Genomic DNA, 24,588 nt, shown 5'->3' with positions numbered 1-24,588 from the left:
TCAAACCATTTCTAGAAAAAATTGAGCTCACTTAACCCGCGCGGGGCTGGGGGGGGGGTAAATTTTACCCCCCCCCCTCGCGAATTTTTGCGATATCTCAAAAACGGCGGCGCGCAGCACCGCCAAACTTTCAGTACCTTTTCTTACATCAATTTGACACGTTCCCTGAAAATTTGAGCGAAATCCGTCGGAATTTTTTTGAGAAATTGACGTTTTAGTGACGTCATGTTCGCCATTTTCGCCTCAAAAACGGCAAAAGTTCAAACGCCGCTAACATCTTCATTTTTAAAGGAATCAAGACGTAACAAAAAAGGTTATACGTAATTTTACTTTGTCTATCAAATGGCTATCTCGGTTTTTTGAAAATTTTGGATTTTGGCCTAAATTTTTTCAAAAAACTGACTTTTTTTGGGAAAATGATAATAAAATCCAAAATTTTGAGTCTATCGAAAAAACCGGAATATATGTCAGAGAAGTGGTCTATGTGCACCTACATACCAAATTTTAGAAGAATCGGTTCAAAAATGTAGGAGTTATTCAAAATTTTATGACGTCACGACACACAAATTTTTTGACAAATGAATTTTTGGACGTTCTAGACCTCGTACGGAAACAAAAATAGCACCAATCGATTTGCCGTGAAAAACTGCATCAGATAGACACCTTTTTAGGCCTTATCAACCAACTTCAAAATTTGACCTCACTTGACCTGACCTTGACCTGACCTCGACCTGAAATTCATCCAGAGGTGGTCCATATCACTTATTGAGTGTGCCTATTGAATTCTATGAGTAAAATGACCCATAAAACATGTGTCGCACATGCCCTTTTCTATATTTTGTTTTTTGGTGACCTGACCTGACCTGACCTTGACCTTGACCTCTGAATGATATTGTATGCAACGAATATTGTCTTGGTAGCCTAAGAATACGTTTTGGGCGATCAGTCTCAGTCCATGACTCCATTCTTCGGCAACTACGGTGCAAGGCCGATACTGTAGAAACTTGCAATTTGTACCCTTGACCTGACCTTGACCTTGACCTCAAACTTTAAATTAAGTACATGTTTTTAGTTGTTCGTGATGAGAGCTTTCGATTGGCGTTTGAATTTTCCAAATCGGATCATTAGTTCGGGAGATAACAGGGGGTAAAATTTACCCCCCCCCCCCCCAGCCCCGCGCGTTCGGCTGGAGACCCCAGCCCCGCGCGGGTTAATAATCAGCATAAAAAGTTAACAATTATTCATCGATTAAATTGTACCACCTGAACATGGACGAAAATTAGCGAGACTTATGGGACGTATTCACACCACTTCTACGAAAAACAGACCGATATAGTTTGGAGACATGTATTGGATCGGCGTATCGCTCAGCGTTCGATTATATACACTGCATGTGTTTTTACTCATCACTCCACCATACCCGCAGACATCTGAAAGAGAAGGAAGCGCCGTCAGTTATCCACCTGGTGGCCGTTTGGAAAATTAACCCCTTTATGGGTTATTACTTGGACTGTTTCTACCCAAGAATGTCCCAACTTGCTTTGACTCAATTTCAGGCAGCCCCTAGGCCCCCAGCCCCTTTGAACACTCCCCTAGAGGAGTTTGGCCAAACCACAGCTAAAGCTGGTTGAAAAAGCAATGGCTTAAATAGCAACTGAAAGTTCAGGCACTTACATTTTACTTCTTCAGCAGCTGATGCCTAACCATGACAAACGGAACTGAGAAGCCGCTGCCACAGAACAGGACGAATCCCAGGGTGAGAGCAAACCTGTTCTTCACACTGAACGGCCAGTTCTGAAATAAAAAGAGGTGCAAGTAAATAATGGGGCTATTTAAAGTAATCTTGGGGCTATTTGACGTAGTTAACACATTCATAGGTACAGTAATTAGACGGACAATCTCTGGTCAATGTAAATTAACTGCGGTGTGTTGCAGAGATGTGGCAAAAACCCCCGCCGGGCCGGTGCTCGGCGCCAACCGCGCCGAGGCGGGGGTGTCACCCCCCCCCCCCCCTCCCCATCTAACTCGACTCCTGGGCCACGTACCTAGTGATACGCGGCAAGCGGTATTCGAAAGGGCGTATAAAATCATGACGATAATTTTTTGGTCATTTTTTAGGTCAGGTCACCAGACGTCAGCAAAGGAAATGTTTTGTCTATTTCTATATTTTTTTTCAACAAACCGGCGTATAACTCGGGAATTAATAGAGCTATATAGCGCCGCGGAAAAGCGCATTCAATTGCTCTTTTAACGCTCTTTCGCTAAAATGTCCCCAGATCTGACGTACGATTAACGGTTTAGCCAGCTACCCTACAGAGGGCAAAAACGTTTTTTGTTGATAGATCAGACTACAAATGCCTATTGACCTTACAAACTCTTAGCACACATATTGCTTACAACATTGAGTTTCCATGTACCTACCCTGTCCAGTGGTGTATTTGATAGCATTTTTTTCAGAAGGTATGGTTTTAGTTCTTAAGTAGGTAAATATAATCTACCTGACTGTGCCACTCAATCTCTGTTAGTGAACAACAAAACAAACCCCTTGGATGACCCGTTTTACCATAATGACAAAGTAGCACATAGCGGCTTAATGTTTGTTTCCTGTTACAAACTTTTATCAGGGCCCTGTTTCACCGCCCGACGCTGCGCGCGCTACAGCGCGCTGGGAGCTGAGGCGTGCCTCTGACGTCACTTGAATGACGTTGCGTGCGATCCGTTAGCTTATAATGAATCGCGTTTGGAACAGAGGTCCTAAAGAATCAAGTACAGAGAGAACAGAGGTTTGAGTGCGAATGCTGCTAGCGTGCTGATGGTGCTGGCGCTTGGGTGCTAGCGTTTTGCGATGACGTCATAGCGTAGCGTCAGAGGGAAGTTTGTTGATATTGCCATGGAAACCCAACGCGCCGACGCGCGCAGCGCACTGCAGCGCTCCGCCGTGAAACAGGGCCCAGGTCACTGACCAAATCAGGAAGATGCTGCTGCAAGTCTCAACTGCATCATTAATTGTCTGTGGTATCTGCCCAAATCTGCTGCTAGGAGACATATCCAAGAAGTCTGTTGTCAGTAGCAGGTAAAAATGTTTCAATCTGCTCCTATTAAACATTCAATGAATCTACTTCCAGGGGCAGCAAATTCAGGGATGGCAAAAGTCTTATGTATTTAAATATCCTTCTCAGCAATTGTATTATAAAAGCTTTGGTAGGTACCTAACCTAGCATATAGTCAAGCATCTCTACTTAATGGAAATTTACCAATTTCCTCATATTACTTTTTTGCTACAGTTTTATGAGTTTTAAGCATAAAATGATCAGAAAAGGAAATGATCATCAATTAAAAAACAATTCAACAGTTCATATAGCAAAAACTATTTTCCATTTTTGGTACAGGCTAAATACTGTTTGCAGCTGAAGCTGATCATGTGTCAACCACTCAATTTATGTAGGTAGGTACCTAGTAGTTAGTACAGAGAGCTGCATGCTGATTGGCTGAGGATTGGCGTATTCCACAAGTAACTGAACTGTGTTCTTGGAATTTTTCCTTAGAGGAATGTTTTACTCTGTAAGGGAATGATTTTGGAACTAAAACGTCATGACAACGAAGTTCTTTTAATGTGCAAACGAACAAAGAGACTTTGTGGTGATAGTCCATTTTGCCTTACTTTGTAGTACATAATTTTCAAATTCATAGACCACTTGGCCTGTATGTCCGTTCCAAACCAGCTGCTTAGCGTGCGGTAAATATTTACTTTGGGAGTGGGACGGCTCCTATTGCAACACTCTGGAGACCGCATGCCGCTTCACCAGGTCCCATGAGTGACCTCTGTTTTCACGGGCAGTTAAGTTGTCTGAGAAGTCATGTGAGTCCAGCTAAACACCTGATAGATAAAGCATCTGATATACTGCTATCATGTCATTGTGCCGCGCCTTAGTTGGTAGTAGAATGAAAGGGATGGCAGCTTCAAGCTTTTCTGTCTTATGAACTCAACAATGTTTCGGGCAAATTTTCGAATCAGTAATAATACTAATTGGTAGTCGTCAAAAAGAAACAATCAAGAAAAAAAGAGTGAACCAAAATAATACCAACTCACCGCCATGGGAATACCGCCATAATCGGCAACGCCACCCTGTCTGGCAGCGGACGTGGAAAGCTGGCGCGCTCCAGCCGCCAAGCGCACGAGGGACCTCATATCTGGATTAAAGAAATTGTTTCGTAATTAAATGCGAAGGAACCAGCCCAAAGCTTCAATCCAAAAGAAATGGTACACCGCCACAGCCAGTTCGACGAAAAGAAAGACTGACTGCGGCGCTTATGCCGCGATAGAAAATAGTGATGAGATTGAGAGACCAAAGTTTACCGATAAGCCTTCTTCGAAATCCAATGATCAACCTTAGTGACATGTTCGCGTTATTTTGTCATAACTTCGTCGTAGACGTCATTCAAGGTCCATGCAAGAAATTATTTTGAGTTTACATGAATATTAATGAGATTGATATGGATATCCATTTGATATCTGTTTGGCTTCTCTAGGTTCCGATTTCATACCGATAAGATATTTTTTCCCGAGGGATCCGACAGATACTTGTCTGCTTGCTTTTCTGTTGCTATAACCCAGATTGCACCCACTGCCATACACCGCCTTTATATTGTGAGCGGCTGCAGCCTGCAAAATGTAGTTTGTACGTAGTTGCTGATGTAGGTACAATCTATACTACAATCAGGCATTGAAGCATACTGAGGATCAGCCATTTCATCAGCTCATTTTTAGCCAGCGTGCCGTAAGAATCGTGCCTTATCCCCCATTGAGCTTCAACAATTTTGACAAACAATAGGTATACATCGAAATTGAATTGACAGTCCATCGTACACCTTTCAACGACTGAGAAGGGAAGGTCGACCCTTTGGTTTGTATGCACGTATGCATCGCCATAAAAAGGGTTTCCGATGGCGTGAAGATCCCAGGCTGGGATAGAATCTTCATAGCCGTAGGTTTCCTCCCTTCATGATTCGTATGTTTCCGTAAGTCGTAAAGACCATGGTGAAAATATAAATATGTCATGTCATTTCTTTTATCCCTCAGGGTATGTAGGACGAATGATTATAATTGCTGAGAGTTTACTAGGCAACAAGGGAGAAAGATGCGGAGCGGATCGCTTGGTTTTTACCCCAGAGGAAGCAGATGAGAAAAGCGGACAACACGGAACAATTGTAACAGTACATATATTTCATAACACTTTCGCTATTGGTTTTCCTCATCCATAATTACAATAAATTTATAACCCATGCCACTAAATGATCTCCCATCGGCATAGCCTCTAAAACAGCCGATATCAGCGCAGATTGCAAGGACGGGTATCCCCGTTACTCTCCAAATACATTTACCGTATGTAGGGAAAGAACTGAAAGAAGTCAGGTGGAAGTCGGGTCAGGCTTCACACTGCAGCACATGCTGATAAAAACTTCACATCACAGTATGGGTACATGACAAGTGCCCTCGGTGAACGCCCCGCGAAGTCGGCGCTCGGTCAGTGCATACAAGGAACTGGCCGTACGCAGTCAGGGCGCCGGGCCGGCGCCCGGGTCCGGTCGGGACAAGGGACCAGCGCCGGCGAACCGTGCCACCAGCTGCTCCTCGCGCTGCTGGGCGCGCAGTTTGTCCTGCCGACTGCGCTCGGCACGCGCCTCCGTCTGCTCCTTGAGCCGCAGTGAGCGGCGCTGCAACAGGCCCAGCGGTCAGTGCTGCCAGCCAGTCAGTCTTACACACAACAGCTCTTCGTCTTGCGAAACGTCTAAATCACAGCACGTACCCTCGCGCTAAAATAAAGCACCGTTGTCAATTTGCAGCGACGGGAGCATTGTCGTGGAAAATACTTTTGAAATGAACGTTGAGGTATCCAGCATCCACCTTCATAATTTATAAATGAATACTTTCTCAATATTTTACAATAAGCAGCAGCTTCATAGCCGGACCATGCGGACCCAGATTGAAGATGGGCGATTCCTTGGAAACTGGGCGTACCAAGCTATCACTAGCAAATAGCAACGATATCATTACCTTCAGCTTGACGCACCGGTCGTGGATATTGGTCATTTGCTTCTTTATCCTCGTCAATTTCCCTTGGTAAACCCTTACTTGTTGCATCTGTAACATAGGTTGTTATGTTGTTGCTCAAATGTCCGTTGGAAACTATGACAATAGTGATTACAAGCAAAAGTTCGGTTACATTGCAGAGGGGAGCCATGAATTAGAAAAAAATAATTTGAATGAGCCTGGCTATCTGTGCGTCAACACTCAACACAGATACAAGGTAACAACAATCACCAACACCAGAGCCATTGCTGATTCACAAGAAACCTGGATCCCTAGCACGCTAAAGGTCGATTCATTTCGCTACCACTTTCGATTATCCCGACGACTGTCGTCTAGAGTTCTACCGGAAACCCAAGTCCTTTTGATATAGGTATAAAATGTTTTACTGTCCGTGTATTTAGTTCTCCGTCTCACAGGCCCAAATACGGGACAGCTCTTCCACTTCCATCATGCTAAATAGTTTAGGGCGCATACATTCCGAGTCTAGCTCTCGGGACCCGGCGGCGCACCTGAGAACGAAAGTAGGGGACAGGCGGCACTAGGAAATATCGAACTTAGGGCCTCCTAAACCACCAACTAACTGTATCGACTCTTTGGCTGCCGTCTCATTTACAGTTTGGATAAATTTTGGGACTGATGATAGACCATCGTGCGATCTTTCAAGAAGGCAGAGCCTGTTTATCAAAATCCACCATTCCTGTTTCTAGAAAAATAATGATTAATTTTAAAACAGATAAATAGTTGAGTTCTCAAACTGAATGTGCAAATTCATCAAATGTTGAACATGCCAATTCAGATCATCACACTTAGAAGTATGCCAAATAATCACTCATGCAGATCGAAACTTCATCCCCCATCTGGCCATTCCAATTCAAGTGCTGGGATCTATTTTGTTCCTTACCAGTTCAGGTATATTGTAGGTATATTCACATTCCTTGAAACGACTGTTCTCTTGCTCCATAATCTTCAACAGCCGTTCTTGTCCATTCCTGGCAGATATTATTCTGGTCACCTCTAAGCCTAAGGTAGGTATTACCCTGCCTGTATTAGGCATAAGCATTCTAGCACACTCATCGGCAGCATACACAAGCTGTGGCTGCAATGCAATGTTGTGAATGTGAAAATATAAAAAACCAGAAATGAAGAGATATTTATTGCAAACTATCACAACCGTCAATCCCTTTAATATGTAGCATTTGGTGAGGACATGAGCTCATAGACCACCCCCAATTATGACAATAGTTATCCTTATGATAAATTTTATGCTGAGGCATGAAGATAATAACATATTATATTTGTCTATCATCATCAAGCACATTTCTTATGCTTGCCAACCAGACTGGAAAATATCCATACATCACGCCGGACGCCTGTGAGACCCTCTTGCGCCGAAATTCGTCGCAAGCGATTTTGCGCTGCAATTTCTGTGATTTGCGCCAAAAGTTAGGTGCTCAATGCCCATTTGTGCCAAAATTAAGCCCTTTTTATCTAAAGCACATGTGACATGTCATGTGCACATCTACCGATCAAGGCTATATGAACCAGACAGAGTGTTCCGGGGCCTTGTACGCTCTCCCATGTTTGAGCGTCTGAATGAGCTTTTTGATTTCCACGGAAACCCAATACCTCAATAGTCTTAGCGCACTCTAGCTTCATGCCGTGAAACAAAGCTGGAGCCGTGAGTTCCGGGGCCACAAATTTGTGCCGATGTTAATATCGGCGGAGCAGTGTGTTCGAGGCTGGCGGGAGTCAGCGATGGCCGGGCAGTGGGACAGCTAGTGCTCCGGCACATCACCCTCTTCTCGGCACACGGCACTCGGCATACGGGGCACCGCTTGTCTGGGCACTGCTGGCACGCCGCGGAGTGGAGACAGCCGATTCGGTGCCGTATTCGTATTGGAGCGAGCGGCCCCAGTGGCCCGCCCTCATCTCGTGCACCGAAACGGCATCCTCGGTCCTCTCCCGGGATAGGGAGCGGCAGCGTGCTCCCGAGGAGTGGGCTTGAAATGAATAGTGATTCTGAGCAGTTGTCGCGCTCTGCGCCGGACAGTGCGATGCGAGGCCGCACAGTGAACCGCCCTGGTCAGCGAGTGGGCGTTTGAGGGCAGGGCGGCCGCCTGTTTTGCCAAGTCGTCCGCGCTCTCATTCCCCTCGATACCGCAGTGGGCAGGAACCCATTGCGGTATTGCTTAACGACGCTTGGCGATGTTCAACAAGGTCTTCTTTTCCTATCTCCACGCCGAGGGTCCAGCGTACCGCATAAATTCGGTGATCGTATTTCGCCAAAAAATTATGCGACCGCCCTGCACCGAAAAATTCGTCCGCCACCATGCGCTGAATTCGGCGCATGCGAAGTTACGCCGGACGTGCGCTGAAATTTTCGGCGCAATCCCGCACTACGCTGGACATATTCGGCATAACGTGTATTTTTTCCAGTCTGGCCTACATAACTAGTGCCCACCTAAACAACCATAGGTGATTCATAAATTGATTTCAAAAATACTTACAAGAGTTCATTGATGTGGTCTTTGCTTTCTTCCAATGGTGGTTGATATAACGAGACCATACATTTCGCCAAGTCCTCCATATTTGATCCTTTAGCTGTAGCATCTTGACAAGTGTCTACTGGTTTGTTAGATTCTGGAGTCTCCATAATATTGTGGAAAGATGATGTCCACTTATACCTAGGAGAAAAGGCCATATAGTACAATAATTATGTGCACATGAACCCACAGCTATACTCTTAACCAAGGCTATATAAACCCTCTTTGCAATGCCTACATCATGAACATCTTGGACTACAACTGTAATTTGAAAGTTGTCCCTTTGTATATGCTGCTATGCTGCTCTTATCGCTAGGTATGTCTAGGGGATTGTGTCCTTCACTATGTTACTCTATGTGTTGTCTAGGGGTATTAACTACTGTACTGAAAACAAGATCGATGTATGTGTGTGTTTCCTCTTCTTCTAACACTATCCATTCCTCCAGCACACAGACATGAACAAAAAGTAGATATATTGAAATGAGCCGAAAGATGAGACTGAAACCAACAAGTCCGAAAATCAGTCCTGCACGAGCTGCTATCGCACTCGAGCAGGCTGATGAAGAAGCCGGAAGTGCCGAAAGAACAGCCTGCAGCTGCCAAGTCGTGCCAATGGCCTTTCTCGTCAGCTCCACGACAGCAGGCAGGGTGTGCATGTTGAGTGTAGTGTTGGAGAGTGGATGTTGTTGAGTGTGGTGTGGACTGTGTGAGTGTGTCGCTGCTGCGTCTGGCGCCCGTTTTATACCTCTCTGACAGTCGTTTGTCCTTGGTGTGTGCGTTTTTACACCGGTCTTACCGGTCTTGCATAAAGGCGTCAGCTCATTATCAGTTGTTAACTGATCATCCTACATTCAGGTTCTCACGTTCCCTGTCTACCACTACGTGCTTAACCCTCGTCGAGTGTTTTTGTTGTGGTGCAAACGGTGGAGGTCAGCGAGATAGGAACCGCGCGAGCCGCCGCCGGTTGGTCGGCTTTGGCCTCCGGGCCGACTGACGGGGCGCTTCCCGTCGCTGGAAATAATGAGTGTCGCCGATGCCGCTCAGAGTAGACGGAAACGATATTTCTCACATCCCTCCCATTTTTATGGCGAACGAAGAACTGTAACCTTAGGGGGTGAACGGGTATACGTACGTAATAATAGACTTACAGTCTGACTGGGTCAAACCGAGTTTGACTTGTAGACAATGGCAAATGCGGCGTTTTAAACTGTTTTAACTGTTTTGTGCCTTTCGACAAATATGACAATAGTGCAAAATACATAATCACTTTACAGCTTGATAGATAAGAGCACACGACTTTAGCTTCAGCTATAGCATTGCACCATGGTAGTGCTGCTGGATACAAAATCTTGGAAAAAGGCAATCACTGCACCTTTACATTTATATTATTCTGGGAACCACATCTCCTTGCTACTGACCTGTGGACTGTTTCTGGGATGGGAATTTCGTGGTTTACCGGAAACGATTTACAAAGGAGCATGTCGTCGTTCGTGCAATGTAAAGGGTACGCTTGTTAACGATTCCCAATACGGGCGTCGACTTTAAAAACTCACGAGTGATAACGTGATGGGTCCATCCGTCTGCTTTATGGCCGCCACACCTGGAGGAGATAAGTTACAACCGACGGGCAAGTGATCGTTTGCCTCCGTTAGAACAGAAGGATGCGTTTCCGACTTCTGGCAGCACTCAGCATCGAGATGTTGGTCCTAAGGGCTCGGGTGAGGTGTTGAGGCTGAAGTCAATCTGACATGCCGAGAGATTGGTGGTGCTTGTAGACCTTTTGGTATCTCAGATACCTGTGTAGGACGCACTCTGCTGCTGGCTCCAATGACCTGAGGACATTGGGAGGGACCAGACGATGCGAGCATCGCAGCACACGAGCAGTTTGTCCTATTGTCTATGCCGGTTCTATGCCCGCGCATCTTTTGGTCTGCACAGATCCATGTCGCTGGATCTAGTTTCAAGGCAATGCACAAGATTGTTGCTTCACCACAACTTATACCTCGAGCACCAACTGACCCTTATCACGACCTTCATGCATACGCTGAAGCAGATTGTAGCAAACTCGTCTGCTTGACTTTAACAAGTGAGCACATGCCCGTTGGCTTTGATCTTTTGATCTCAAGGGTTGTTCTTACTTTTGTTCGTGACCCGACATCACCGTCGCTGGTCACTCACGAGACGGTGGCGCTCCATGCAGGGTTGGATAAATCCATCAGGACCTCCACTCGGCAGCGCGGTGTCTGTTGCAGACAATACAACGAAAGTCAACCACAGTAACTGGTACACCTTCCATTCAATATGACGTTGACCCTTCGTTCAGCTTTGGGATTGCCAAATGATTCACATGAGTGCTGAACGAGTTCACATAGGATTGCAGGTTCTAACTACATAGGCTTTCGGGTTCATATTTAAATCGTTCCACAGGAAAAGGTGTGGTCAGTTTGCACAGTTGATGCTACTCCAGAATCTTGCTATAAAACATTAACGTAAGTGTTACTCGAAAGTCGAGACAACGAAATCAATCCAATATTTCGTAAATTTTGCATTGTCCCTTACCGTTGCGGTTCTGCTCGGTTTAGCTTTACCGGCAAGACCTTCCCTCGGGACGTCTCGTGCCTCGTACCTGCGCTGAAATCGAAACCTTTCGGCTTCAGTCAGCTCACTTGGTAACTGCTGACGGCCGAATTACTATTTTTCTTTGCCTTGTTATCTCAACTGCAAGACCCACGCAGTAATTCACGATGAAGCAGGACATGAAGCATTTATGTCTATCTTCCTACTCTGGAGATGAGCCACGGGATGGACTCCTGAAGAGTTTTGCACTTGCTATGACTTGCAAAGTGCAGCTAAGCAAGGATTCGAGTCGTACTACCTCCTGCCATGGAATGGAGATAAAACGAGACGAAAACCACTTTCCGTCTTAAACACTATCTTTCCCTCTGCAGTCACCTGAAGTCTACTCACATTTCAACTGTTTGTCGGGTTTGCTGTTTTTGCAACATCTGTGCAACGAAGCACAGCAACCAAGTCACCTTTCTTATCGACGCTGCGGTCATCTTCTGAAACAAGTTAACGTCGATCGGTTTCGCTGCTTCTGCAACACCTGTGCAAACGAAGCAAAGCAACCGAGTCATCTTCCTAAGACACCTGTCTTATCGACACTGTGGTCAATTATCCGACACTGGTCAATTCCTGAAGTACCATTCCTAAAGTAATTATGGTGTTGGTCGGGTTTGCTGCTTCTGCAACACCGGTGCAATGAAACAAGCAACCAATTAATCATCTAACCATCTAACCTTGAATGTGAATCACACCTTTCCGATCGACTGCTGCGACTACCTTCCAAAGTCATTAAGCTGTAAGTCGGGTTGCTGCTCCAGCAACTCCTGAGCAGTGCCAAACAAGTCAACCGAGTCATCCTATCTCGGATATAAAACAACCCACCTTCCTTATCGATGCTGCGGTCACCTCCTGAAGCAAGTAAATTGTTGGTCGGGTTTGCTGCTGGCCTCATCTTTCCTGCAGTCGCCGGAGTGCTCGACTCTCATACTCCGGTAGCAGTGCAGTTGCGGTGGGGTTTGCCGCCTTACACGCTCCATTGGTTCCGTTATCCACATGCCACCTCATTAGCATGGATTGTCGCATGTGCCAGTGACCTGCTGCTCCCGTCACTGCACGCCCAGCCCTTATGCCTAGAGCGTAAGCTGACCGAGAATTTCCACCCATACCCGGCCGGTGTATGTTCGGTGGGCATGGACCCCCAGAGGACCACCCTCTGCCATGCTACTCACTCTGGTAGATAGGTGGGGCAGGCCCTATCACCAGTTCTCCTCAGCTCCTACGCGTCCGGGCCGCGACTGCCGTCCTGCTCCCCGCGAGCAGACGGTCTTGTGACGCCCTCCTCCGAGAGACGTCAGTAGGCTGCCCGTCCTACCTAGCACTCGCCCTTCTCTCAGGGACGTAGGTAGACGGCACGACCTACTCAATTAACGGAAAATCACACTTCTGGCCCAGCATATCATCACCCGCCAAATACCTCGCGTTTATCATTCAGTCAAACTTATTTGAGCCAAAGTGAAGTTAAAATATTGCCATCCAGTGTTGACCGTAAACGTCTAAAACGATATCTTATTTTTACTGCGGGACAAAATATCTAGCATTGAGAGAACTACCTGACCTGAAATCGACTTACCGGAAACCTGTAACATGCTCTGAAAGATGGAAATTCCTGTGTCAAGAAAATGTCAACGAACAAATTGGTTGTACTCTCAAATTTAAATGACATCTCAAGTTATGAAACACTGAGCCAATCTTGTACAATATACTTGGTCAACATCTGTCAACAACTTAGCAATAAGACTCTATCAGCGACCAACCAGGAGAACAATTGAAATCCCACATGAATATCTAATCATGTCAGCGAGGCGTACATCCACTCAGTCCCATTGACACATTGAACTGTGTCAAGGCCATGTCAGGTTATATCAACGGATCTCTGAACTCCGGAAACCTTGATCATGGGACATTTTCTGTAAGATGAATGGTTGTCACCTCCGGCTGTTCCCTCTTGAAAACTCGGAATGGAATCGTATATCTGGGTGGACGATCAGGAGGTTGATCTCCCATAGTTCCTCTGTGGATGGATATTTGCACCCGAACAACGTTGGCTGACCATCCGTGCTGCCGTGCACTGGTCATTGACATCCAACGGCAACAAGACCAGAGTTCAATGACACCAAGTCGGTGTCATCAGAACGTCCAATGACAACGAAGTCAGAGTTAGCTACCTAATGCCAAGTCAGTAACGTCTGAGCGAAAAAATTCATGAAAAAATAAGAACACAAAGCCGATGTTATCAGATCAAACAGATGGACCAGCTCAATGACACCAAGTCGGCATTATATGAGCGCCTTATACGGGCAACTTCTTATTAAAGTTCAATGATACCAAGTCGGTATCATCCGAACACAAAACTCAAGTCTAAGAACCGAATGAATGTAGTCATTGAGCATATCTGGACATTCCTATACAACTCCTATCCAGTTAAATAGTCACTTTTACCTTGCCAACGATGCGAACGAATTAATTTACGATGCATACGACCGAATAACTCGAAAGGACAAGTATCAGCAGAAGGTAAAGTAAGTAGACCCGCAGAAGTAAGACTAACCTGAATCGAATAAACTTCCAGAGATGCAGCGACCTCGACGATGCATCCAATGGAGACTGCCAATGCCGCATGCAGACCAAGAATTGGGCTGGCGAACCTAGTAGAGTCTGGAACTCGAGCCATTCGCCATCAAATAAAGGTAACTGGAAACAAGGCCATCTATAGACTGGAAATGGAAATACACAAATTTGACCAGTCAATGGGGATGTTCGCGCTAAGAGTTCCGAAAAGTCTCGCCAGGTGGCAGCACGGTATGCTTTGGACACAACGCGCCGGCCGGGCGCCGGCCGGGCCGGGGATAACACTGCGGGCGGCGACGGCGGCCGACGCGCCGCGAACGGAAACTGCGTTTCATGTCTTTTTCAGGTTCATCATTTTGCTAAAATGAGTAGCTACAGTTGATTTCGATATTAGGAAGACAATGACGCGTGTGAAAGGCAAACTACTACATCGTCATTGAGCGGAAGGAAAGGGAGCTGATCGAATGGTCACCAAAAGCTACGGAGTACGAAAGATACGATGTTATCACATATTTTAACTTAAACAGTTGAAATTAAAAACCTTATTACATTCAGACATATATTCACACGCATGAAACAATCGATTTGCAGCACCCATTCCATGACAAGAACGCATACCTACGGTCTTAAGTTGACCTCTAGCGCTCGTCACTGTCAGATAAGTCAATCACATCCCTGTAGTTTGTACAAACTATTGACTTAACCCTTCATCCGGCATGTGTTCATTCTGTAATGATGGGCAACGAATCACCGGCGATTTCTGCGTGGCTCTATATGACATCCTCGTCCGTTCCCCAGGTCAACTGGTTCGGTGACTTTCAAATTATAGCAGGCCCTTCCTCGGTCAGGCTTGATGGATCCACCGTCACTTTGCGCGGTACTTTTAAGATAGACTGTACCTTCTACCAACACGACTGACTGATTACAATCTGATTACAAGCTTGGCTTGTAATGGGCACAAACTTGTAATAAAGAGGTACTTAATTAACAAATCCACAATGTTCTGTTCTGGCAAGTAGCCTTCACATATGAAGCATTTGCTATGACTACTCTTCTAGAGCTGATTGATAGCTTTTGAAGGAAGGAGCTGAGTGGCTGAGCCCTATCATTCACCACTTAATACTTATCACCTTCAACAATTGCTAAAGGCATGCAGTTCTCTATCACTAGAAAATATCTGACAATTTGCTGGCTCTCATTTGTGTATGATGCAACACGCCTTGCATCAGTGATACTATGACACGAAATGTTGAACACTAGCATAGGTTGCAATGTAGATCCAGGGTGTCCCAGAAGCCAGAGCAAAAATTGACACCTTAATCAACTTCATGATTGTGGCAAAACTCTACTGCTTGACTACACAGAGCACCAACTGTTTGCTCCTCTAAACTTTCACCAAAGGAAGTGTTGCTGATGCCATTTGTAGCAGCAGTGACACTGGTAACTTCAAATCACAGGATCTGGTAGCATCCATGCTCTTGAATCTGGATCTTATCAATGCAGCATTGCACCTGTGAATAAATGAAAAATGGCATAAGACAGTAGGGAAAGATCTTGGCAAGTCATAATGAGATGCATATGTTTAACATGCATGGATAAAAGGACATTATATACTGAAGCAATTAGCAAAACATTGCAGTTTAAGCACAGTTGAAATCTGATATGATGAACTGGATACAGTGACATCATCAAGACCCATGAACTTTACACAAAGTAGGTATTTGCAATTTTGAAATGCACTTTTATTGCAATTACCTATGCAAATATTCTAGGTGAAAATTTATTTTAAAAAAAAAACAGCAAAAACTTGCCCGTATTTAGTTGCTAAAAAAGCTGAGTGAATATTCTAAAATAGTGTTCACTTCAGTGTGAATCAAAACATAGAGTTAATAATTATTTACCTGGTGAAATGAAGATATTATATCAATAACAATAATGAGTAGCTTTAGGTGGTGATGAGTTAAAAAAAAAAACATTTCGCAAGAAAGGCTATCAGATACTTCTGGATGATATACTGCAGTGCACAAGCTGTTCAACAACTCCTACCTGGTCTTTCAGTGGGATCCTTCTGTATGCACCTCAGAACTTCATCCGCAGGGCTGGTTCCTTCATACGCAGGTCCTCTGCCTTCCTTGATTCCTCGGACTCCATCCTGACAACTCCGCACCAGAAGCATGATTGCGCTGGGCACCTGTAACACCATGTAGGATGATCAATACTTGTAACAATTCATAAATAGTAGGTAGCTTAGTGTTCTATTACATATACCTCCTGGTTGCTGGTGAAAAATAGATCCTATTTGTCTTTTTCCATCATAACCTTTATCTGCATGCAATATCTTTGGTACCAGACAAAGTAGAACACTGCTAAAATGCTTGCAATGAATCTTATAAAAATGCATTAAATTTATATAATCATTCTCAGCAGCATGTATCATCTTTTAATGCCTTTCTCAAAGGGCAGGTCGATTTCCTATATCAGTAGGCGGAACTATGGTCATGAGTACCCAAATATAGGAACGTTCCCATTTTTGGGAACGGAGTTCCCAAATATGGGAACGGGCGTTCCCATTTATGGGAACGGAAGGTAATTTTTCGGCCGTTCGCCCACTAAAACTCAATAGTGCATCACGTCTCAAAAAAGTGCACGCTAATTTAAGTATCTACTAAGTCTCTATAAAATTATCTTTAATCTGACCGTTGCACAAGGAAATTGACCGTCGAATGATATTTTTAATGATTTTTTGAAATGACGGAATGGTGAAAACATGGGTTATACTACATTTAACTTGCAATTTTTAGGAAAATGAAGCGTTTTTTACATTTTGAGGTCAAGTATAATAATTTTCGCCTGGTTATGAAGTTTCATACTAGCGACACCAGATGCTGACATATGCAAGCGAACACGCGGACAGTCCGGGGGTAATATTGGTGACATTTGGTGTCGGGGCGCACGACCGCATGGAACGTCAGTGATTTTACCGAACTACTGTTGTAAACTCAGTTTCAGTGGTTTAAAATTATTCAGCTGTATTATATCATCCCAGATAGACATATTTTATTTGGATGCTAGCTGTTTAGAGTTGTTTTATAAGGAGCGTCATGAGCGTGGTTTTTGTCTTCCGTGTTCCTAAGCGTGATCGTTTTGGGGGAATTTCTCTTATATAGGTCGCTCTGTGTGGCTTATTTATAATTTTTATGCTGATTTCGATCATTCCTCGTACCCATCCTACCAGGCCTTTTGCCACTTACACTCATCAAGAAAGGAAAAAACTAGATTTTCATTGGGACTAGGTGTTTTGAGGGTGTAACATATTCAGCGTTCCCATTTTTGGATACTTCCTTGTGCACGTCAACTATCGGTGATAAACAGACAGGTGCTTGACATGTCTCCACCCTCGGCGCGGACGGTGGATATAGGTATGGAAGACCTTGTTGAACATCGCTGAGCGTTGTGAATTACGTAATCCTGCAGAGGGGGGCGTGCCCGCTGCGAGATCGACGGGAATAAAAGCGCAGAAGACCGGGCGAAACATGCGACGGTCTTGCCGGAAAGGTCATCTGATGATTGTTGCGTTAACAATAATTTGCGGCGTTGGACGTGATGCTTGTTAATGAAAAGAGCCCCTGAAAGGCGTCGGTGAAATCGTTCCCAATTTTGGGTACGCCGTTCCCATAATAAGGAACGCTTGCAGCGCCAGTGTACGAGAGCGTTCCCAAATTTGGGCTCGCGGCCCGGATGATGGACTGCTTTAGAAATAGGGGAACGATTTGAAACTACGATGGGCCTTACAATATCAAACTCTTTCCCAACAATATTGAGACAAATATCAGGTGGTTCACGATCGTTTTATATTTTTTGGACGTCATTTAACGGTTCTTTTTCTTGTTTTAAATAATGCCTACATGGCGTTCCCATATTTGGGTTTATCGTTCCCAAACATGGGAACGAAAATGCGTTCCCGAAAATGGGTACGCTTGACCATAGTTCCGCCTACTGATATTGATTTGATATGCCCATAAACTTATACAGGTAAATTACTTCATATGGACAATACAAGATCCAGCTATGAGTTAGGTTAGACTATTTTATACTCTTAGTTATGCTCGCCATAAAAAAAATGTCGGGAAACGTGTTACATCGATGGAATTACCGTTTGGAGTCGGTCTATCTTCGGCTTCTCGCCTCCCTTCGGCTCCGTCAATAGAAGCCTTTCTAAGTCTCCTGTCCTTTGTAAACCTGCCTTTCCATGTTTGTGACACGTCTTGCTGAATATAAATTTTCAACCCATCTGAGCAAAATTCAAATCAATTGCTATCAAATTCACCGAAATTCAGTCCCTCGGACCGACACCGCACGGACTCCACACAGTGCAAAACACAGTGGCGCATTCGCCGCCACAGTTTCTGTGTCCAAAGAAGGCAGTGCTGCCACCTGGTGAGGAAATAAGCCGAACATCCCCATTCATGTTTCACGAACGAAATATATACCGGGGTTACATGAGCAAGTAAATGCGTATCAGGAACGGATTTTCCTATTCGCTCACCATTGTAGTCCGTTTGTAATGCGTATTAACTCTGCTCATGTAACCCCGAGCATAGAAAGCTTACGGACTACAAGAAGTACCAAGTCAGTCATCAACGAAGATCAACGAGTCAGCCTGGAACAACAAAGAACATGAAAACTTCACAAACGAGAACATGCAGTGAATCAGAAGCATATATAATCAGGGTCCTGTTCGAGCAGAACAGAGTTTGAGATCCCGGCTGAGCCCCCAATGTAATTTGAAAGTTGTCCCTTTGTATATGCTGCTATGCTGCTCTTATCGCTAGGTATGTCTAGGGGATTGTGTCCTTCACTATGTTACTCTATGTGTTGTCTAGGGGTATTAACTACTGTACTGAAAACAAGATCGATGTATGTGTGTGTTTCCTCTTCTTCTAACACTATCCATTCCTCCAGCACACAGACATGAACAAAAAGTAGATATATTGAAATGAGCCGAAAGATGAGACTGAAACCAACAAGTCCGAAAATCAGTCCTGCACGAGCTGCTATCGCACTCGAGCAGGCTGATGAAGAAGCCGGAAGTGCCGAAAGAACAGCCTGCAGCTGCCAAGTCGTGCCAATGGCCTTTCTCGTCAGCTCCACGACAGCAGGCAGGGTGTGCATGTCGAGTGTAGTGTTGGAGAGTGGATGTTGTTGAGTGTGGTGTGGACTGTGAGTGTGTCGCTGCTGCGTCTGGCGCCCGTTTTATACCTCTCTGACAGTCGTTTGTCCTTGGTGTGTGCGTTTTTACACCGGTCTTACCGGTCTTGCATAAAGGCGTCAGCTCATTATCAGTTGTTAACTGATCATCCTACATTCAGGTTCTCACGTTCCCTGTCTACCACTACGTGCTTAACCCTCGTCGAGTGTTTTTGTTGTGGTGCAAACGGTGGAGGTCAGCGAGATAGGAACCGCGCGAGCCGCCGCCGGTTGGTCGGCTTTGGCCTCCGGGCCGACTGACGTCGCTGGAAATAATCCCGGCCTCGAAATGAGAACCTGGGCGCATGCGCGTGTATCGCATCTAGGCCAATTTTATTGTCAAGAAGAGGGAGATAGGTAATTATGGAACGTTTCTAAAGCTGTATTTGTATTTTGACGGTCTGTGGCTAAGGTAGGTGTTATGAATTTATGTTTTTAATGAATGTGCTGGTTCGTTTGCTTGCTGGCTGCTCTTACTTACCTACTTTCTTGCTCTTTCGTTTTGATTTTTTCCCTGCTAAATTTCTACCTGATAAGGCATTTATAAATATGCAATATATTTATACTTGTCTCTAATTTCCATTTAATGCCAGTGCATGGAAATACTGGGTGCTTATATGTATTCAATAATATTGCTGCAGTTCTGTATTACCTATTGAATGAAATGAAATAGGCTGTTTATTCTATTAAAAATACATATAGGTATTTGTGTGCAGGCTGTGGCGGTATTGGTAAAGCTGGCGTCTCTGTCGACGCTAGCCGGCGAATGTGTCAATTTAATTTATGTTTTATACTGGGTATAATAAAACATCTAACCTGACCTAACCTTACCTACAAACTTACAACCTACCAACCTACATACCTACACCTTACCTACCTACCTGCCTTCCTATTGCTGACCGTGACGCCAGCGTAACCAATACCGCTATGTCCAGCATCTTGCTCTGAAATCTGATTTAGATTAAGGAAACTGCCTATCAATATAGGAAAATGATAAAGAAGAACTTTTGTAGATTGATTATGCTGTTCTTGTTCCATCTTTCTGAACTCGCCTGTGGTTTGTGGACTCTTAAAACGCAGTAGATGCGTCAGTGTATTTCCCTTTGTTGGACATCTGTTGCAGGTTAGTTTCTGGCTTGAAAAAGTATTAAATTGTGTGTTGTCTGTATTTATATTAATATGCATCAACAAGTATTTTTGTCTTCTTCTATTCCAGGCTGGAGAGTGGTGAAGAATAATCCTCCAACAGAAATGTCTGCAAGATTGTTCAAAACATTGTTTTCTTTTTTATTTTGATTTAAGACTCTTCAATTGACATAATTACAGGAAATAGATGTTCATTAAATGAATCAAGCCATGAGTTTGGGAAGTGAACTACTATAGAGTGATCAGTGAATGGATATGTTGGACTTTGTGCATAGTTGTGCGAAGTGGTGAAGTAACTTGGCTTGAATTTAGATTCATCCCTACTCTCCTAATTTCTAAAAAGTTCTTAAATTTTCTTCCAGATTGTACTGTGTTCACGTTGCAAGGATGGATTGCGAGTTGGTTGGATTAGTGGAAACATTTGCCTACAAAGTGTTGCATGTTGTTAAGCACTGCTGGCAATGCTTATGGTATGTGCTGTGTTGGACTTTGTGCATAGTTGTGCGAAGTGTTGAAGCAACGTTGCTTAAATTCAGACTCATCCCTAGTCTGCTAATTTTTCAAAAGGTTTAAGTTTCTTCAATTTTCTTCCTGTTTGTACTGTGTTCATGTTCGAAGGATGGGTTGTGAGCTGGTTGGATTAGTGGAAACATTTGCCTGCAGAGTGTTGCATGTTGTTTAGCACTAGTATTATTTGCTAGCAGTGCCTATGGTTAATTGTTGCTTGTGCAATTTCAGAAAAAAATATATAGAACTTGATTAATTATATCTACATGTTTGGTGCATGTGTACATGTAAGGTGAGAACCAAGATGGAAAGGTCAGGACCCAACAGCTTACTTTTTAAGATATTCAATTAGAGCACATGGCAGTTGGAGTCACTCAGCTGAAAAGGGTTCATGAAAATCATTTGGACATGTAATATGTATGCTTTCAAACCAAACTGGGGCCAGCAAAGAGCACCAGCCGACTGGCCAGGGTCAAGATCTAGCTGAGGTTGGGGGAGCAGCAACAAACTTCGCTGCTCAGAGCAGGTGGTAGGTACTCTTCAATTCATTCCACGTGTTACACTGCTTAGAAATGGGGTATATTCAGAGGATAATTCTGCATTCTCCTTCATCCACCAGTAGCCAAAGGCCCGCAGTAGTCCAGGGACCTCAGTTTTCGACCCATGTTTGAGGTCCCAGCACAGCCATACGGACCCCAGTCCCTAGAAGTCACAGCCAAGCATGCTGAACGAAGATTAGAGATGCAGGTTGCCGTGTGTTAATGGTGCATTGTGAGTTTCCGTGTATAACGGGAGATTTGACGTTGTCGTGGCTTATACGACGTTCATTTATTAGTAGAATTAATGAATTGTTCGCATCTGAACGCCAAAATTTGGCCTTATAGGTATTACAGACGGCAAAACAGTTACCGCGTTATGCATCTCTAATAGGAAAGTTGCCTGATTTGGTGTATATAGTCTGAAGTTAGTTTTACGAATAGTAGGAAATACATGCTAATGTTTTCGCTTTTTTCCTTATGATTTATCGAGTAAAAATGATATTTTAGAATATGATTTCATCTGTAAACACTCGTTTGCACAATATTGATGCGTATTTTGTTTGCATTTCACTTTTATTTTGAATAATATAGGAGGAACTGAACACAACTAAGTTTAGACTAGATTTCTTCCTACTGAAACGGGCCTCGCTGGCCCTCTAGAGGGCTTAGCTGGCCCGGTCAGGTTTATGCCGTTGTGAACCCGGCTATTAATGAGTGTCGCCGATGCCGCTCAGAGTAGACGGAAACGATATTTCTCACACAACACCAACACTTCACATCACATTGCCAGGCATTGCTCGCCATATGTCACCAGCAGAGATAACGGCAGCGCGGAAGCCAAATGGATGTGTATTTGAGCTTATACTGATACTAGGCATTCAAAGCTAGTTCATCAAAATGTATTTGAATCTCATAAAAATAAAAATATCAAGTCAAAGTCTATGACTCTCTTCGCTTTTTTCACACTTTGTTCACAAATGTTTACTTTTGATCGGAATGTCGCACATGCGCCATTAGCGTATACAACAAATAAAAATGTCCGTGAAGACCGAAGATCAACGCAATGCTCGTTTATGAAAATTTAGATTTATTCATTTTTCATCACTGAATCACTAATGGCAATATATTTCACATACGGAAGAAATTTGGAATTTTGATTTGTCTCATAGCGTACAGGGCTTAAAAATCTTGATATCGATAAGGGCAAGTGCTTGGGCAAGTGTAAACAAATCAAGGTTATTCAATTGTTTTCGTCGTGAAATTCTACCCAAAGTCAGAGGGTCAGGTTTGCATGTGTTTCATAAATTGATCTTTTTCGATCAAACACGTACTAGTTTGATTAAATGAGTGTCACGATCACGTTATTTGCCTAAAAGCACCAAGAAAACATGTGCCATATGCTGTGAATGTCTCAGTCTGTTTGCATTGGGAGATGTGCTCTTACGGGTCACCGGATTTACCTGACCCCTATATGGATGACACTCACTCGTGTAGTGGTTATATGAAGGATTGTGCACAGTGTAAACAAATTGTAATCCTACTGAAAGTCAGCTTCAAGGTGTTTGGCATGGCCTAGGACCTGTGACCTCAAAGTTGAACTTTCAAATACTTGAAATATGTATGTATGTATGTATGTATTGACGATCAAGAGCAATCCACAATCGGCGTGGCGATTACACTCCCAGCAATACCCCAGCAACTGCCTAGTGCTTGGCTGATGTTTAACAAACTTTGATAATATCAGTCCTAGCTTTATTCTGGTGCCCAAGGACCAGTGGCAATGTCTGATGAACCTGACTCTGGGTCAAAGCAGAGGACTCGTTCCATGCACTGAGAGTGAGACCTTTCTAACCCTTGCCCTTGGTAAAAACAAGGGCACAAAGTCTGGTTGATCTATAGTTAATGTTGGTACTAGGTACCAACTCTAAGAGCAAATGATCCAATTCACGTAGCCATGCTTTTGACAGGAGCTGCGCATATGCACACTTATATCAATAGACCTTTTGCAGGCAAAGACCCCAATTGTCATATGCAAGGCAGTCTGCCAGACTCACCCGCCCCAACAACTTACAAAATTTTAGCACAATTAGCCCAACCACACCACGAGATGTGGAGATGGCATTTATCTAGAGGGGAGGGGACTCATAAGGGATGTTTGATGGTCATTATTGGTATTTCAATTTGTGATCCAGTAGAACACCCAATTACCCACTGAGCTGAATACAGACCAGACCATAGTCATTAGTCAATTCTGATGACATGGCCAAAGCTATAGTCAGCTGCACTGAATTGTGAATTTCAATGTGAATTTCTCATTGATTGGTAAATGTTTCCTGGTCAATAATGGTATCTTCTTTGTTCATTACAGGTTTTCACAATGTTTACTGATTTGGTGGACCTGCTTCACACAGACACAGTCCAGGGCCATTTTTTGGCCGTCACCGAGCAGCCGCCCGCTGACGCCAGTTTCGTGCTGTGCCACCTCATCAACCGAGCGCTGCGCGCGGGAGGCGCCGTGCGCGTACTGGCGCTGGACAAGCCGCCCGCGCACTACCGGCACCTGTGCGCCAAGTGCGGCGCCGACGTGCGCCAGGCGGAGGCGGCCGGCGCGCTGACCTTTGTGGACGGCGCGCAGCTGACGGCGCGGGCGCTGCGCTCAGACTCGGGCGCGCTGACAGCCGGCGGGCCGCTGCCGGTGCGGGCCGTGTTCGACCAGCTGACCGGCAGCGCTGACCGCAGCGCCTCCCTGCTGGTGCTGGACAACCTGTCGGCGCTGGCGGCGCTCGGCTGTCGACCCGCCGACCTCCTGCTGCTGGTGCACAACCTGCAGCGCTGGTGCCGCCGGCGGGACGCCGCGCTGGCCACGCTCACCTCTCGGGACGCCGACGACCGGACTCTGTGTCAGCTGGCGGCGGCGGTGGCGGGCAGCGCCGACCTCGCCGTCACAGTGCGCGGCCTCAGCTCGGGTCACTGCGCAGAGGTCACGGGCGAGCTGGAGCTGCGGCGGCCCGGCGAGGCCGCGCTGCTCAGGCAGTTCAAGGCAGAGGACAGGAACGTGCGTGTGTTTGCGGCTGGAACATCGCGGGCTGTGCTGTGAGACGGGGAATGGACAAAGAAATGAATACAAATGGGCCAAATTGGACCTTGGTTGGCCATTTTTGGTATGAAATGACAGAGCGACAGTGGGTGTGGATTTGTAGCAGGTATGGTACTGTCAACAGCTGACATTATTGCTTTTGTACGGTGCTCGCCGACAATTACCACCGTTCTCCATCGCCATTGAAGCCCTCAAGCCCGCTTCCATCGTTTGGAGTAAGTTTTA

The 24,588-nt window shown here is 44.9% G+C and overlaps 1 protein-coding gene and 4 long non-coding RNA genes across 8 annotated transcripts; 2 read left to right on the top strand and 3 right to left on the bottom strand.

The window, feature by feature from the left end:
• Positions 1-1,333: 1,333 nt before the first annotated feature.
• Positions 1,334-4,341, bottom strand: LOC122388356. Its single transcript, XR_006257775.1, has 3 exons — positions 4,091-4,341; positions 1,675-1,794; positions 1,334-1,430 (listed from the first exon to the last, which is right to left on the bottom strand). It is a non-coding gene; the product is annotated as an uncharacterized LOC122388356 (long non-coding RNA).
• Positions 4,342-5,203: 862 nt separating this feature from the next.
• On the bottom strand, positions 5,204-22,244 carry LOC122388362. 3 transcript variants are annotated; one of them, XR_006257779.1, is made up of 5 exons: positions 22,213-22,244; positions 8,599-8,775; positions 6,993-7,080; positions 6,056-6,142; positions 5,204-5,715 (listed from the first exon to the last, which is right to left on the bottom strand). It is a non-coding gene; the product is annotated as an uncharacterized LOC122388362 (long non-coding RNA). The 3 variants fall into 3 exon arrangements; XR_006257778.1 differs by lacking the exon at positions 22,213-22,244 and adding an exon at positions 13,808-14,025; XR_006257776.1 differs by lacking the exon at positions 22,213-22,244 and adding an exon at positions 10,188-11,820.
• On the bottom strand, positions 14,373-19,329 carry LOC122388382. Its single transcript, XR_006257781.1, has 3 exons — positions 17,981-19,329; positions 15,874-16,018; positions 14,373-15,338 (listed from the first exon to the last, which is right to left on the bottom strand). It is a non-coding gene; the product is annotated as an uncharacterized LOC122388382 (long non-coding RNA).
• LOC122388385 lies at positions 19,388-20,986 on the top strand. Its single transcript, XR_006257783.1, has 2 exons — positions 19,388-19,486; positions 20,291-20,986. It is a non-coding gene; the product is annotated as an uncharacterized LOC122388385 (long non-coding RNA).
• Positions 22,245-22,494: 250 nt separating the features above from the next.
• On the top strand, positions 22,495-24,413 carry LOC122388334. Of its 2 annotated transcripts, none has more exons than XM_043379334.1 (2): positions 22,495-22,546; positions 23,635-24,413. In XM_043379334.1, exon 2 carries the CDS (start codon positions 23,644-23,646, stop codon positions 24,361-24,363), a length of 720 nt encoding a protein of 239 aa, XP_043235269.1. In that variant the 5' UTR covers positions 22,495-22,546; positions 23,635-23,643; the 3' UTR covers positions 24,364-24,413. The 2 variants fall into 2 exon arrangements, with proteins under 2 accessions (XP_043235269.1, XP_043235278.1); XM_043379343.1 differs by having other exon boundaries at positions 22,497-22,538.
• Positions 24,414-24,588: the final 175 nt, after the last annotated feature.

Source organism: Amphibalanus amphitrite, unplaced genomic scaffold (genome assembly GCF_019059575.1).
Source record: "Amphibalanus amphitrite isolate SeventyFive unplaced genomic scaffold, NRLGWU_Aamphi_draft 000018F_arrow, whole genome shotgun sequence".
Lineage (NCBI taxonomy): Eukaryota > Metazoa > Arthropoda > Thecostraca > Balanomorpha > Balanidae > Amphibalanus > Amphibalanus amphitrite.
Note: the sequence above shows the minus strand (reverse complement) of the source record. Positions and strands in the feature narration are given on the sequence as shown.

Coding starts and splice junctions, on each gene's coding strand:
- LOC122388334 (XM_043379334.1), top strand. CDS start 23,644: ATGTTTACTGATTTGGTGGACCTGCTTCACACAGACACAGTCCAGGGC.